This window comes from Mustelus asterias, chromosome 5, assembly GCF_964213995.1.
Source record: "Mustelus asterias chromosome 5, sMusAst1.hap1.1, whole genome shotgun sequence".
NCBI lineage: Eukaryota > Metazoa > Chordata > Chondrichthyes > Carcharhiniformes > Triakidae > Mustelus > Mustelus asterias.
In genome coordinates, this window is record NC_135805.1 from 122,783,676 (window position 1) to 122,800,017 (window position 16,342).

Below are 16,342 nucleotides of genomic sequence, written 5' to 3' on the forward strand. Positions count from 1 at the left end.
GCACAGCCCGTCACCCACACTCAACCGCACAGCCCGTCACCCACACTCAACCGCACAGCCCGTCACCCACACTCAACCGCACAGCCCGTCACCCACACTCAACCGCACAGCCCGTCACCCACACTCAACCGCACAGCCCGTCACCGGCCTCCAACCGCACAGCCCGTCACCCACACTCAACCGCACAGCCCGTCACCCACACTCAACCGCACAGCCCGTCACCCACACTCAACCGCACAGCCCGTCACCGGCCTCCAACCGCACAGCCCGTCACCGGCCTCCAACCACACGAGGGCACCGACCTACAAGCACACAGCCTGTCCCCGAACAACCAACAGCCTGTCACCCTCCCTCCAAAGACATAGCGTGTCACCACCCACCCTCAACCACACAGCCTGTCGCCCACACACAACCACACAGCATCGCCAGCCCACAACCACACAGAATGTCGCCCACCCACAATCCCACAGCCTGTCGCCCACCCACAACCAAACAATCTGTCGCCACCCACAACCAGATAGCCAGTCGACCACCCACAATCACACAGCCTGTCCCCAAACTGCAACCACACAGCCTGTCCCTCAACTGCAACAGAGGGCGGCACGGTAGCAGAGTGGTTAGCACTGCTGCTTCACAGCTCCAGGGACCTGGGTTCGATTCCCGGCTTGGGTCACTGTCTGTGTGGAGTTTGCACATTCTCCTCGTGTCTGCGCGGGTTTCCTCCGGGTGCTCCGGTTTCCTCCCACAGTCCAAAGATGTGCGGGTTAGGTTGATTGGCCATGCTAAAATTGCCCCTTAGTGTCCTGAGATGCGTAGGTTAGAGGGATTAGCGGGTAAAATATGTAGGGATATGGGGGTAGGGCCTGGGTGGGATTGTGGTCGGTGCAGACTCGATGGGCCGAATGGCCTCTTTCTGGACTGTAGGGTTTCTATGAACCGCGCAGACTGTGACCGACCTGAAACGACATGATCTGCCACCGACTTTTTTATAGAAATTATAGAAACCCTACAGTACAGAAAGAGGCCATTCGGCCCATCGAGTCTGCCAATCTTACAGCCACACAGTCTATCGCCCACCCATACAGCCTGTCACTTACCCACAACACAGCCTGTCGTGCACCCAGAACCACACAGCCTGTCACCTACCCACAACAACACAGCCTGTCGCACACCCAGAACCACACAGCCTGTCACCTACCCACAACCACACAGCCTGTCACCCACCTACAACAACACAGCCTGTCGCACACCCAGAACCACACAGCCTGTCGCACACCCACAACCACACAGCCTGTCACCCACCCACCACCACACAGCCTGTCACCTACCCACAACCACACACACAGTCTGTCGCTCACTCACAATCCCACAGCCTGTTGCCCACCCATAACCACACAATCTGTCCCCAAATCACAACCACACAGCCTGTCCCTCAACTGCAATTGCACACACTGTGACCAACCTGAAACGACATGATCTGTCACCGACCTCCAGCCACACAGCCTGTCACCGATCTACAGCCACACAGCCTGTCACACACCCACACAGCCTGTCACCGATCTACAGCCACACTGCTTGTCACACACCCACACAGCCTGTCACCCATGCACAACCACACAGCTTGTCACGCACCCACAGCCACACAGCCTGTCACCGAGTTACAGCCTATCACCCACGCACAACCCCACAGCCTCGCCCATCCACAACCACCAAGTCCCAAATTCCAACCACACAGCCTGTCGTCCACTCACAACCACGCAGCTTGTCAGCCACCCACAACCAGACAGCCTGTCACCCACTACAACCACACAGCTTGTCCTGGAACAGCAACTACATAGGCTGTCCCCCAAATTCAACCACACAACATATCACTGACCTGCAACCAGCCTGTCACCGATCTGCAGACACACAGCCTGTCACCGCCCACCACCCACACGGCCTGTCACCGACCTACAGCTACACAGAATGTCACCGACCTACAACCACACAGCATGTCACCGAGAAACAACCACACAGCCTAACCTGGTGGAGTTTTTTGAAGAAGTGACCAGAATGTAGGGGGGAGCTATACGATAAATGGCAGAACCATAAAGGGTGTAGATACGCAGAGGGACCTGGGTGTGTAAGTCCACAGATCCTTGAAGGTGATGTCACAGGTGGAGAAGGTGGTGAAGAAGGCACATGGCATGCTTGCCTTTATAGGACAGGGCATAGAATATAAAAGTTGGGGTCTGATGTTGCAGATGTATAGAACATTGGTTCGGACGCATTTGGAATACTGCGCCCAGTTCTGGTCGCCACACTACCAGAAGGACGTGGAGGCTTTGGAGAGAGTGCAGAGGAGGTTTACCAGGATGTTGCCTGGTATGGAGGGGCTTAGTTATGTGGAGAGATTGGGTAAACTGGGGTTGTTCTCCCTGGAAAGACGGAGGATGAGGGGAGACTTAATAGAGGTGTATAAAATTATGAAAGGCATAGATAGGGTGAACGGTGGGAAGCTTTTCCCCAGGTCGGTGGTGACGTTCACGAGGGGTCATAGGATCAAGGTGAAGGGGTGGAGGTTTAACACAGATATCAGAAGGACATATTTTACACAGAGGGTGGTGGGGGCTTGGAATGCGCTGCCGGGCAAGGTGGTGGAGGCGGACACACTGGGAACGTTTAAGACTTATCTAGATAGCCATATGAACGGAGTGGGAATGGAGGGTTACAAAAGAATGGTCTAGTTTGGACCAGGGAGCGGCATGGGCTTGGAGGGCCGAAGGGCCTGTTCCTGTGCTGTATTGTTCTTTGTTCCTATCACTGACCTACTGCCACACAGCCTGTCACCGACCTACTGCCACACAGCCTGTCACCGAGTTACAGCCACACAGCCCGTCATCGAGTTAAAGTTGCACAGCCTGTCGCCCACCCATAACCACACAGATTGTCCCAGAACTGCAACGAGACAGTCTGTCCCTCAACTACAACCACACAGTCTGTCACCCACCACAACTACACAGCTTGTCCTGGAACAGCAACCACACAGCCTGTCCCCAAACTGCAACCACACATGTCACTGACCTGCAGACACACAGCCTGTCACCGACCACCACCCACACAGCCTGTCACTGACCTACAACCACACAGCCTGTCACCAACTTACAGCCACACAGCCTGTCACCAACCTACAGCTTAACAGAATGTCACCAACCTACAACCACACAGCATGTCACCGAGAAACAACCACACAGCTTATCACCGACCGACAGCCCACACAGCTTGTCACCGAGTTACAGCCACACAGCCTGTCGCCCATCCAGACCCACACAGTCTGGCACCCACCCATAACCACACAGACTGTCCCTCAACTGCAACCACACAGCCTGTGACTGACCTGAGACCACACGATCTGTCACCGACCTACAACTACGCAGCCTGACACCAACCTCCAAGAACACAGCCTTTCATCAACCTACAGACACGCAGCCTGTCGCCCACCCACAACCACACAGCCTGTCACCCACCCACAACCACACAGCCTGTCACCCACCCACAACCACACAGCCTGTTGCCCAGCCACACCCACACAGTCTGTCACCCACCCACAGCCACACAGCCTGTCGCACACCCAGAACCACACAGCCTGTCGGCCACTGACAACCACACAGCCTGTCACCCACGCACAACCCCACAGCCTGTCGCCCACAACCAGACAGCCTGTCGCCCACACACAACTACACAGACTGTCCCCAAACTGCAACCACACAGCCTGTCCCTCAACTGCAACCAGACAGCCTGTGACCAACTTGAGACCACACGATCTGTCACCGACCTACAACTATGCAGCCTGTCACCGGCCTCCAAGAACACAGCCTTTCATCGACCTACAGCCACACAGCCTGTCACCCAGCCACAACCGCACAGCCTGTCCCCCATCCACAACCACACAGCCTGTTACCCACCCACAGCCTGGGGTTGTGGGTGGCCGACAGGCTGTGTGGTTCCGGGAGGGCGACAGGCTGTGTGGTTCCGGGAGGGCGACGGGCTGTGTGGTTCCGGGAGGGCGACGGGCTGTGTGGTTGTAGGTCGTTGACAGGCTGTGTGATTGTGGGTGGGCAACTGTCTGTGTGGTTGTGTGTGGGCGACAGGTTGTGTGTGGGTGAGAGGCTTTGTGGTGGTTTGTGGGTGACAGACTGGTTGTGGGTGGGGGACAGACTGTGCGTTTGTGCGTGGGCGACAGTCTGCATGATTGTCGGTGGGAGACTGTGTGTTTGTAGGTCGTTGACAAGCTGTGTTGTTGTGGGAGGGCGAGAGGGTATGTGGTTGTGGGTGGGATACAGCCTGTGTGGTTGTAGGTCATTGACAGGCTGTGTGGCTGTAGGTCGATGAAAGGCTGTGTTTTTGGAGGTCAGTGACAGGCTGTGTGGTTATAGGTCGGTGACAGATCGTGTGGTCTCAGGTCGGCCACAACCATGCAGCCTGTCAATGACCTGCAACCACACAGCTTGTCACCGACCTCCAAGCACACAGCCTGTCACCCACCCACAACCACACAGCCTGTCACCCACCCACAACCACACAGCCTGTCACCCACCCACAACCACACAGCCTGTCACCCACCCACAACCACACAGCCTGTCACCCACCCACAACCACACAGCCTGTCACCCACCCACAACCACACAGCCTGTCACCCACCCACAACCACACAGCCTGTCACCCACCCACAACCACACAGCCTGTCACCCACCCACAACCACACAGCCTGTCACCCACCCACAACCACACAGCCTGTCACCCACCCACAACCACACAGCCTGTCACCCACCCACAACCACACAGCCTGTCACCCACCCACAACCACACAGCCTGTCACCCACCCACAACCACACAGCCTGTCGCCCACCCACAACCACACAGCCTGTCGCCCACCCACAACCACAAGGACTGTCGCCCACCCACACACAACCAAAGAGAGAGTTCCCGATTACAGCCACACCGCCTGTCACCCTCCCACAGCCAAAAAGCATCGCGAGCCCACAACTACACAACTTGTTGCCGACCCACAACCACTCAGCCTGTCTCCGACCCACAATCACACAGCCTTTTTCCCACCCATAACCACACAGCCTGTCCCCAAACTGCAACCACATAGACTGCCACTGACCTAAAACCACGCAGCCTTTCAGTGACCTACAACCACACAGCCTGTCCCCCACCCACAACCACTCAGCCTGTCCCCCACCCACAACCACGCAGCCTGTCTCCGACCCACAACCAAGCAGCCTTTTTCCCACCCATAACCGCACAGCCTGTCGCCCACCGACATTCACACAGCCTGTCACCCACCCACAGCCACAGAGACAGTCTCTGATTACAACCACACAGCCTGTCACCCACACACAACCGCACAGTCTGTCCCCCACCCACAACCAATCTGTCACCCACCCACAATCACACAGCCAGTCCCTGAACTACAGCCACAGAGCCTGTCAACGACCTACAATCACACAACCTGGTTCCCACCGACAACCACAACGCCTGTCGCCCACCCACCCACAACCACAGAGAGAGTCCCCGATTACAGCCACACAGCCTGTCGCCCTCCCACAACTACATGGCCTGTCAACTACCCACAACCACACGGCCTAGCTGCCACCCACAACCACAAAGCTGTCAGCGACCTACAATCACACAGCCTGTCCCCGAACTACACACACAGCCCGTCACTGACCTATAACCACACAGCCTGTCGTCCACCCACAACCAAAGAGACTGTCGTCCACCCACATCCACACAGCCTGTCCCCGAACATACAACCATACAGCCTGTCACCCACCCACCCACAAACATACGGCCTGTCCCCGAACGACAGCCACACCCCTGGCCCCGAACGACAGCCACACCCCTGGCCCCGAACGACAGCCACACCCCTGTCCCCGAACGACAGCCACACCCCTGTCCCCGAACTACAACCCCACAGCCTGTCACCCATCCAAAACCACACAGTCTGTCACAAACCCACAGATCTGATTTGAAATTCTGGACTGAGATCCAATGGGACACCTGTGTTATGGGTTGTACAAGCCCCTAAAATCCTTGCACTGTATGGGACAAACTATCCTACTTGCTGAGTGCGCTGTCTGCTGGACCTTTAATTGGCCTCTGAAGTATTTTCCATGGGTCTCCATTGGAAAGAGTGAAAACTACAAGATGCCAAAATAGCAATAACGTTACTAATGGAGCATAAATAGCTTCAATGTTGTAATATTTGAAAGCTCTTTTTTCAGTGCATGATTCAAAATTAAACTTACTGGATCAGGGAGACAGCAAATGAGCATCAAATACAATTTATGAAAATATGAACAAAGAACAGGAGTTGGCCACTCAGTCCCTCGAGTCTGCTCCACAATTTAATAAGATCATGGTTGATCTGATAGTAATCTCAAATCTGCATCACTCCTACTCCCGATAACCTATCATCTCCTTGCTTCCCGATAACCTCCCACCTCTGTCTAAAGACTCTGCTTTCACTACTGTTTGAGGAAGAGAGTTCCAAAGACTCATAGCCCTCAGTGAAAAAAAATTCATCTCACCTCCATTTTAAATAGGTTATCCCTTATTTTTAAAACTGTGACCTAGTTCTAGATTCTCCCACAAGAGGAAATATCCTCTCCACATCCACCCTGTTAAAACCCCTCAGGATCATATATGAAGGATCATATAAAAGGTGACTCAAGTCACCTTTTATTTTTCTAAATGCCAGCGGATACAAGCCAAGCCTGCCAACCTTTCCTCACAAGACAACCCATCCATTCTAGGTATTATTTTGGTGATCCTTCCCTGAACTGTTTCCAACGCCTTTACATTGTTCCTCAAATAAGGAGACCAGTATTGTAAAAATACTCCAAATGTGGTTTCATATGTGCTCTGTACAACGGAAGCATTACCTCCTGACTTTTGCATTCAATTTCGCTTGCATTAATGGATAACAGTTACTTGCTGTACTTGCATACTAGTCTTTTGTGATTCAACTGCTGAGCTTCTCCGTTGAACATTTAACTGTATCACCTACACCTGAAAATTCAGTTCTCCATGCATTTTAATTGCTACAGAGTTAAATGCATAGGTAAAAGCATCATTAACATGGTTTACAAATACAGTAAGAAGTTTAACAACACCAGGTTAAAGTCCAACAGGTTTATTTGGTAGCAAAAGCCACACAAGCTTTCGAGGCCTCGAAAGCTTGTGTGGCTTTTGCTACCAAATAAACCTGTTGGACTTTAACCTGGTGTTGTTAAACTTCTTACTGTGTTTACCCCAGTCCAACGCCGGCATCTCCACATTACAAATACAAGCAGACTTTTTTTGTGGTGTTGCTTGTGGATATGCTGGGTAGCCTACTTTACAAATACTGATGATGAACTGCTAAATGAGAGGTCTGTTTAATCTGTTCTGTCCCTTTAAGACCAATGCTCAAATTCACTGTTGAAAAGTGATCTAAATGGGGAAGTCCTTTTGATTGTGGATTTTTGTAAGCACCACAGGCCATTTAATTGTTAATTAGTAACAGTTTATACCATTCCGGCAATGGGCCAGCATTCAGTGACCATGTTCTTGTTCTCCATTTCAAACAGAGACATTCCAAAGGCTGTTTGGCATTGAATCGACTACAAAATTATTTTATATTCCTTCCAGCTCGCAGTAAATTGCGGTTTACAAGATTAGAACGTGTAACAGGATACATCATGGTGGCATATATTTGATGTTGTTGGTCCAAAGTGAAAAAAACAAATGTGAAACTGATTCAATTATAAGCAGAAATGATATACAAATTGAAATGAAATATGATTAATTTGTATTTTGTTGGAAAACAACGTGAATTAGTTACATTAATTAAAGAAATGACCTTAAGAAATTAGTAATGTTAATTTAAAAAGAGTATGCTTTAGAAACATGTCGTCATTTTGTAGAGCATGCACCTTTGTGTAATCTGGATCTGTGTCTCAGCAGAGATGTTAAACTGAAGACTTGTCTTGCACTCTCAGGTGGTACTATTTCGAAGAAGAGATTGATTGGTATGGTTTACAGAAATATATGAAAGAGGAGTCTATGGTTCTCTCACTTTTCCTTGGTTATGACAGATAGTTAAAAGATCTCACCTTCTTAGCGCTCCTAGAGTAGACTCACCTTTCGGTGTTTGAAGTCAAACCGGTTCAGACATTTGACATTTAGATAATGTGGCGTTGTGACTTGCCACAACCGAGTTCACTCACTGGAGTTTTAAATCCACCCACCTAATGAAAAACTGGCAGGGTCAACCAGCTGCTCCTTCACATCCATCTAATTTTATTTTCCACTCTGGAAAAAAGAATCTCAGAATTGCTACAGTGCAGAAGGAGGCCATTTAGCCCATCTTGTCTGCACCAGCTCTCCAAACAAGGATTATGGCCCCTGCCTTTTCCACACACCTCTGCATAACAGAACCACAGAATAAACCAAAGTGGAGAATACCGGCAATGTGGTGCATGGAGAAATTTCTTTTTATTCAAGCATGGTGGAGAACTAAATTGAATAACTGTTTAAACACCCATTGATATGGGTGCAGGAGGCTTGCACTTGGTTGTGCTAATGGAATTAAATTATACTTTTCCCCACTCAGATGATGGCATGAAATGTTTGAGATTGTACAGATGGACTTCACTAATCAAATGTTGTTTTATTAATTAAAAGTCCTAAACCACTATGGTTAAGACCAGATCCAGACAGGTGGATGAATGTCAAGAAGAAGCATTGCACAAGGCTTTGAGGAATTAACTCCTTAAGAGCTGAATTCAGTGTTACAGGAATAGTACAAACTTAAAAACTCCAACCCGGGCAAAATCCGATTCTCTGCTGGAGAAAGACGACTCCGTTTGGGTGGGACCCATAAAATGGTTAATAAAAAGACAATTCATTCAGTAGAGGGTTTTAAAAAAAATCTAGGTTTGGTGGCCAATTGTTAGCAGAAGCAATGGTGTATGGAGCAGAAGAAACCACATCTTGCAGAGCACATCTTGGTAAGTGATTGTGGTACTGGGAGGGGGATGGTGAATATAAGCGCCTGGTCTGTTCTTTTGCTTTTGTTTATTACAGCACTTTCATCCACAGGGGGCAAGTAGCACATATTAAAAAGGACAAAAAAAAATGCATTTTTTGTACCACGGGAGGTCTCCACTAAGTGTTTCACGGCGAGTGAAGTACGTTTGAAGTGTAGCCTTTGTTATGATGTCGGACACTCCAATTCCACCAGCGTGGCAAGTAAAACTGGGCAAAGGAAAAGGTACCTTAATACAATAACCTTCAAGTATAGATTCCCATTCTCATGATTGTTTTCTTTCTGGAAAATACCTTCAATAGAAGGTATTGGTTTCAATGAGAAAGGGTGGTTCGCAGAATGAAACAGGTTTTTGCATAATCTTTGGCCCAGTGTCAGCTTGCTGTTTGACACACATATACCTTGACATACTATTGCATGTTGGAACTGGTTTCCACGCCCTGTGCCGTTCCCTACTTACGTAGCTGCTAAACTTTTCAGTCGGCCATAGAGAACACTAAACGCAGCAAGGTTGGACTGGTTGTTTCAACACTTCAGTTAGAGTGAGATCTAGGTTATTAGGAGGGCCGGACTCCCAAAACTGCCTCACACAGTAAGTAGATATTTCAGCTAACTTTGGTCTTTTAAACTTTTCTTTCACCTGTCAGTTCTATTCAGTTCTTCGTAGGCGAGCAATTGCCGACAACTTACTTCCTACCACTGTTATGACTAAATGGCAATTAACCACTTCTCATCCATTTAATTAACAAAACGGTGTAAAGCGTTGAAATGCTGTTTGGGAAAAAAAGTGATAATAGGTACATCAACACGTATAGATTTCCAGGAGAATGTAGCCAGGACAAAAGACTAATCAAACTTAACTCTGGTTTGTGTGTGGCTGCAAGTGTGGGTGTGGAATAAGACATTTCTGCTCTACTTCAGCAGTATGGCATTATTACAGCTTGAAAAAAGATCGTTTGGTTAACAATGGATTGAGTATCATGAGAGGACTTTGGATATTGTAGCCAGCTTATAATAAAATCACAAGCTTTGCTCAATTAGGATTATTAATGTTTGGCAGAGCTCCTGTGGTCCGGTTTTTTAATTATTTCATGGGATATGGGTGTCACGGGCAAGGCCAGCATTTGTTGCCAATCCTTAATTGCTCTTGAGCTGAGTGACTTGTTAGGGTATTTCTGAGGGCAGTTAAGAGTCAAGCATGTTGTTGTGAGTCTGGAGCCACCTGTAGGTCAGACCAGGTAAAGACGGCAGTTATATCCCAGCATCTGTGTGAAACTACCAGCTTGCTTGTTCATTGATGTATATTCAACATAGAGCGCTCTCACTGAAACTCCACGTATGCTTCAAACAGGTACTCAAACTGCAAACATGCTTTAACGGGCCATCTCTGCGTCTTTAATGACCTGAAGGCAGTCAAGTTTGTTATTGAAACAGAAAGTACTGGCTAAATCCAGCAGGTCTGGCAGCATCTGTGGAGAGAGAAGCACAGTTAACATTTTGATTCCAAATGACCCTATTGGGTGTGAAAGGATTGGTCCTTAATAAAGAAATACTCAGCAGATTCGGGCCATATTTGTGGAGAGTAATAGTTAATATTTTGGGTTGTGATAACCTGTTATCTGTTCTGATGAATGGTCGTCACAATCTAGAACGCAAACTCTGTTCCGCTCCACAGGTGTTGCCTGACCTGCTGAGTATTTCCAGTAAACTTGTTTTTATGTTAGACTTCCAACATCTACAGTATATTGATTTTGCATCAGTGGTCCTTTAATATTTATTAATCATAGAAACCCTACAGTGCAGAAGGAGGCCATTCAGCCCATCGAGTCTGCACCGACCGCAATCCCACCCAGGCCCTACCCCCACATATTTACCCGCTAATCCCTCTAACCTACGCATCTTAGGACTCTAAGGGGCAATTTTTAACCTGGCCAATCAACCTAACCCGCACATCTTTGGACTGTTACTTTGTCATAGTTATTTGTAAAGTAAGAGGAAAACAATATTTTAAAAAGGATTTCAGTAGAAGGAGATTCCATTGCATTTTGATTTTATTCCGCAGTGTATGTTCTGTTTTGTGTTCCTTGCTGTTCAAAATAATACTTTGTTTTCTTTCCCAAGTAGGTACAAAATTCAGCCCTGGATAGCATTTAATATTAAATTCTGCCAGCATGAACTTATCTTCCCACATCTCTTCCCTGGGAGATGAATATCGAACTGAGGATTATGTTGAGCCTCACTATAAGGAATGGTACCGGGTAGCTATTGATACCTTGGCAGATGAAGGTATTCCTGCCTATGAAGAATTTCTAGCAAAGGAAGGACTGGGTGTGTTTCTGGCTGAGGAGGAGCTTTATTTCATCAAGGACAACGTTAAAAAATTGCCTCCATCAACGATGACCTATACTCTGAATGAAGATAAAGATGGCTCCTCCTCTGGCACTTACTGGCCTGTTAATTCGGACATAGATGCCCCAGATTTAGACTTGGGATGGCCTAATGTTGCACGATGCTTGGAGACACAAACCAAAATTGATCTATGCTTTCATCCGCCTCGAGAAAACTCGCCTACAATCAAGGAGATAGTCAGGAAACTGATAAAGAATGGACGGCAGGTATTAAAATACTTTAATAGTAAAATAACTGTTGCATCCAAATTTGAAGAGCCCTTGGAGTGAGGATTCATCCATGCTCATTGGGCCCGCAGAGACTGGGGTGTATAATTGACTCCTTTATTCACATTTTGGTTTGATGTTTTAAGTTTCCTTTACGTTTTATTTTTTAAAAGTTTGTTTATTAGTGTCACAACCGGGCTTGCAATGAAGTTACTGTGAAAATCCCCTAGTCACCACACTCCAGTCCCTATTCGGGTACACTGAGGGAGAATTTAGCACGGCCAATGCACCTGACCAGCACATCTTTCGGACTGTGGGTGGAAACTGGAGCACCCGGAGGAAACCCATGCAGACTCCACACACTCAGTGAACTAAGTTGGGAACTTAACCGGGTCCCTGATGCTGTGAGGCAGCAGTGCTAACCACTGTGTCACCATGCTGCCCTGTTTTGGGCTTACCTTTTTTTATTTTGTCCCTCAGTTTGATTGATTTAGTTTATTTGATTTGCCACAAAGATTGGAGGTGAGGATTATTTGCTGTGACAAGGTTAGTGGTGAGATTCGGCTTTGGCTGAAAGCGTTCCAAGCTCATAAGGAAGGGTTGCATCATTTCGGTTCCAGCAGGGCCATTTTTAAAATGTTAATAGAATAAATAAGGAGCAACTGGTTCCACTGGTCACTGACTGGGGGGACACCTCGACGAAAGGAAATTTGTTTTTTTTTAGGCAGTGAGTTATTGTGACCTGAAATGCACTGCCTGAAAAAATGGTAGAAGCAGTTTCAATAGTAACATCCAAAAGGGGATAGGAAATTTGATGAAGAAGAATTTGCAGGACTATGGGAAACAAAAACAGGGAAATGGGACAAATGGGGGTAAAGCTTTCAAAGAGCTGGGACAGGCACACTGGGACTGATAGCCACCTTCTGTGTAGTATAGATCAGTTCGAATCATTCCTGGAGCTTTGGCCCTGATTTGTGACCTTTTTTAATGAAATAAAACTGCACAGTGGTAGGGATTTGTGTTGTGTGCGATAATTTCAATAAATTCCATGTGCAAGATGTTTAAGGGCCAATGTCAACTGCCCGGCAGGAAGCTAGCAAAAGCAGATGGCAATCTTGTCTTTGCCCAAGTCAGGCCTCATTTGAATTGAACTGTTTTTGGTGGAAACACCTGACCAGCTGGGAGGAAATAAAGCTCGGGCATCTTTCAGGCTATCGCCACTACCAAGAGGCTGCCAGCTACAGGGGTAGGGGGGGGAGGGGGTGGGGTGAGGGATGGAGAGTGTGATTTAAAATAAACTCCATTCTTAAAGTTACAAAGCCGATGTGCAGAGTGGACAGGGCATGCCCTTAATCCATTTATTTTCTCGCTTCAAAAACCAATTCATGGTCCCCACAAAGAGACATACAAGATTCAAGCTGACAAGAAAAGACATTGCATCTGATCTCGGGCTTGATCTTAACCAAAAGGCCGAGAGGTGATCAGAGTGCAATGTGAGAGAATATTTTTGCAAAGCTCTTGATTGTTTTGCAGCAGAGAGAGCCTCGTGCGGCATGGGCAACAGTCCTCCACTTGCAGCCCCACTGAGGAACATTTTATTTAACGTGCCTTTGGTTTCGGCTGGCTTCCTGATAGGTTCCCCTAACAGGACAAGCAGGGTTCCGCACCATACTCAGGAACGGGTTAAAATTCCATCAGGATCCTATGTTTATCATTGGACCTCCTGATTTGCATTTACTGTTGAGATCTGCAGACACTTCATCTGCCACCAAATAATGGTAGATCAGGGCTTGGTGCAAAGCAGGTTATAGCAAGAGAACAGCTAACATTTGTACCTCATGATTTTGACCTGAATGGAAACACACAAATTGCCCCTTAGTGTCCCACGATGTATAGGTTAGCTGTACTAGCCATGGTAAATATATGAGGTTACAGGATGGGGTGGGTAAAGGGCCTGGGTAAGGTACTCTCAGTGCAGACTCGATGGGCCAAATGGCCTCCTCCTGCACTGTCGGGATTCTATTATGATAAGCATTCTATTTTAACCACTCCCCTTACCCACCAATTGGGGAGAATTAAAATCACATTGCTAGTCATGAGGCACAACTGTAAGGATTCTTTTTTTTTTCAGTCTTATTTTCATAGAATATAATCCCTGCAGTGCAGAAGGAGCACTTTTGACCCATCAAGCCTGCACCGACAACAAACCCACCCAGGCCCTTTCCCTGTAATCCCATGTATTTACCCTAATCCCCCTGACACTAAGGAGCAATTTACACGGCCATTCAACTTAACCCACACATCTTTGGACTGAGAAGGGAAACTGGAGCACCTGAAGGAAACCCACGCAGACAGTTACCCAAGGCTGGAATTGAACCCAGGTCCCTGGCGCTGCAAGGCAGCAGTGCTAATCACTCTTCTATTTAATTCTTGATATCTTTTTGGCAATCGGGTGCTGAGAATGGGTGTTTAATGTAGCAATCAGGACAATCTTCTCTGCTCATAATGTCTCTTGGGAGGTATCAAATGTGACAACAGTGTGAAGAAAGGGGTTACAACTCCACTCCCTTTGCAATTCCTTCCTCAGGTACTGGGTGTTCTGACTGGATTCCTATCCTACACCTACCCATATCAATGTGGGGTTATTTCCAGAGACCCAGGCTGCAGGAACATGGATTGAAAACCTATCATGACAGCTGGTGAAATTTAAATACAATTAATTAAAAATTTGGAGTTGATCGCTAGTCTCTGTGATAACAACCATCAAATTATCATCAATTGTAAAACCTCACCTAGTTCACTATTAATACTTTTCTTCAGTGTTCACCAAGGAGAGGGGCCATGTTTTTCAGGAAGAGAAGGTGTTACAGGCTAATAGGCTGGAGGAAATAGATGTTCGGAGGGAGGATGTATTGGCAGTTTTGAATATCCGTTCGAGAAGGAAATCTGCCATGTGTGAGATTCCAGACCCCCAGCAATGTGGTTGACTCTTAACTCCTCTTGGGGATGAATGACAAATGCTAGCCTTGCCAATGATGCTCAAAACCCATGAATGAATTAAAAGAAAAACTTGCCTGGTCCTTTATCACACCTGAGACCCCCCCACCCCCAATCACTACCACCAGAACCTGTCCACTTATTACTCTCTCTCAGACGTTTTCCTACACAACACCTATAGGACCAATGGTAACAGCCTTTGACACCTTGTCATCTTCCACACAATCCCTCCATATCCATGAGCAAATAGGATCAAATAAGCAGCAAGGAAGAGAAACACACACAGCAGAGGCAATCAAAGAAACCGCAATATAAATGAGACAGGGGGAAGGAGAGACATCACTTCTTGTGTTCTTAGTGTCTTTAATAGGATGATGGCCTGAGGCGCCCAGATGATATCTTTTGACATTCCGTGGGCAATAACAGAGAAAGGTCGAGTAATGATCTCACTTAAAGTTAGCCACCAATAAATGGCTGGGAGCCTGTGTCCATGAAGACAGCAAGAGTCCAGATAATAGGCCCTTGTGGTAAGCCAGAATGCTCTGTATCTGGGGGCTGACAGAAGTAAAGTTGGTGGAGAGCAGCATTGATCCTCCTGTGAATCTTGACAGGAATCAATATCCCACAGTTCCCATTACTAGGAGATGGAAAAGTATTCAAAAGAGTGGAACTGGAGGGCATTGCTGATTAAATGCAAGTTGTGCCTTTTAAAAAAAAGATGTTATTGAATACAGATTCTTGGTGTGATTATTTATTACTCTGTGTACTCTTATAAGAACATAAGAACTAGGAGCAGGAGTAGACCATCTGGCCCCTCGAGCCTGCTCTGCCATTCAATAAGATCATGGCTGATCTTTTCGTGGACTCAGCTCCACTTACTCACCCACTCACCATAACCCTTAATTCCTTTACTATTCAAAAATTTATCTATCCTTGCCTTAAAAACATTCAATGAGGTAGCCTCAACTGCTTCACTGGGCAGGGAGTTCCACAGATTGCACAGCAGCATGCTTCAACTTTGTGTGAAGAAGTTCCTCCTCAACTCAATTCTAAATCTGCTCCCCTTTATTTTGAGGCCATGCCCCCTAGTTCTAGTTTCACCTGCCAGTGGAAACAACTTCCCTGCTTCTATCTTATCTATTCCCTTCATTAATCTTTTATGTTTCTATAAGATCTCCCCTCATTCTTCTGAATTCCAATGAGTATAGCCCCAATCTACTCAGTCTCTCCTCATAAGCCGACCCTCTCAACTCCGGAATCAACCTAGTGAATCTCCTCTGCACCCCCTCCAGTGCCAGTATATCCTTTTTCAAGTAAGGAGACCAAAGCTGTACACAGTACTCCAGGTGTGGCCTCACCAGCACCCTATACAGCTGTAACATAACCTCGCTGTTTTTAAACTCCAACCCTCTGGCAATGAAGGACAAAATTCCATTTGCCTTCTTAATTACCTGCTGCACCTGCAAACCAACTCCTTGAGATTCCTGTACAAGGACACCCAGGTCCCTCCGCACAGCAGCATGCTGCAATTTTTTACCATTTAAATAATAGTCCATTTTGCTATTATTCCTACCAAAATGGATGACCTCACATTTACCAACATTGTACTCCATCTGCCAGACCCTGGCCCACTCACTTAGATTATCTATAT

The 16,342-nt window shown here is 47.4% G+C and overlaps 1 protein-coding gene across 2 annotated transcripts in view; it reads left to right on the top strand.

Moving 5' to 3' along the window:
* The first annotated feature begins 9,555 nt into the window (after positions 1 to 9,555).
* The window catches only part of fam83b (family with sequence similarity 83 member B), a 69,133-nt gene continuing 62,346 nt past the window's right edge, over positions 9,556 to 16,342 (top strand). The window contains exons 1-2 of one of the 2 annotated variants that reach the window (XM_078213253.1): positions 9,556 to 9,671; positions 11,201 to 11,694. In XM_078213253.1, coding sequence (XP_078069379.1) covers positions 11,251 to 11,694 — 444 coding nt within the window. In that variant the 5' untranslated portion in view covers positions 9,556 to 9,671; positions 11,201 to 11,250. The remainder of the gene's footprint in view (positions 9,672 to 11,200; positions 11,695 to 16,342) is intronic. The other variant, XM_078213254.1, reaches the window with a different exon arrangement.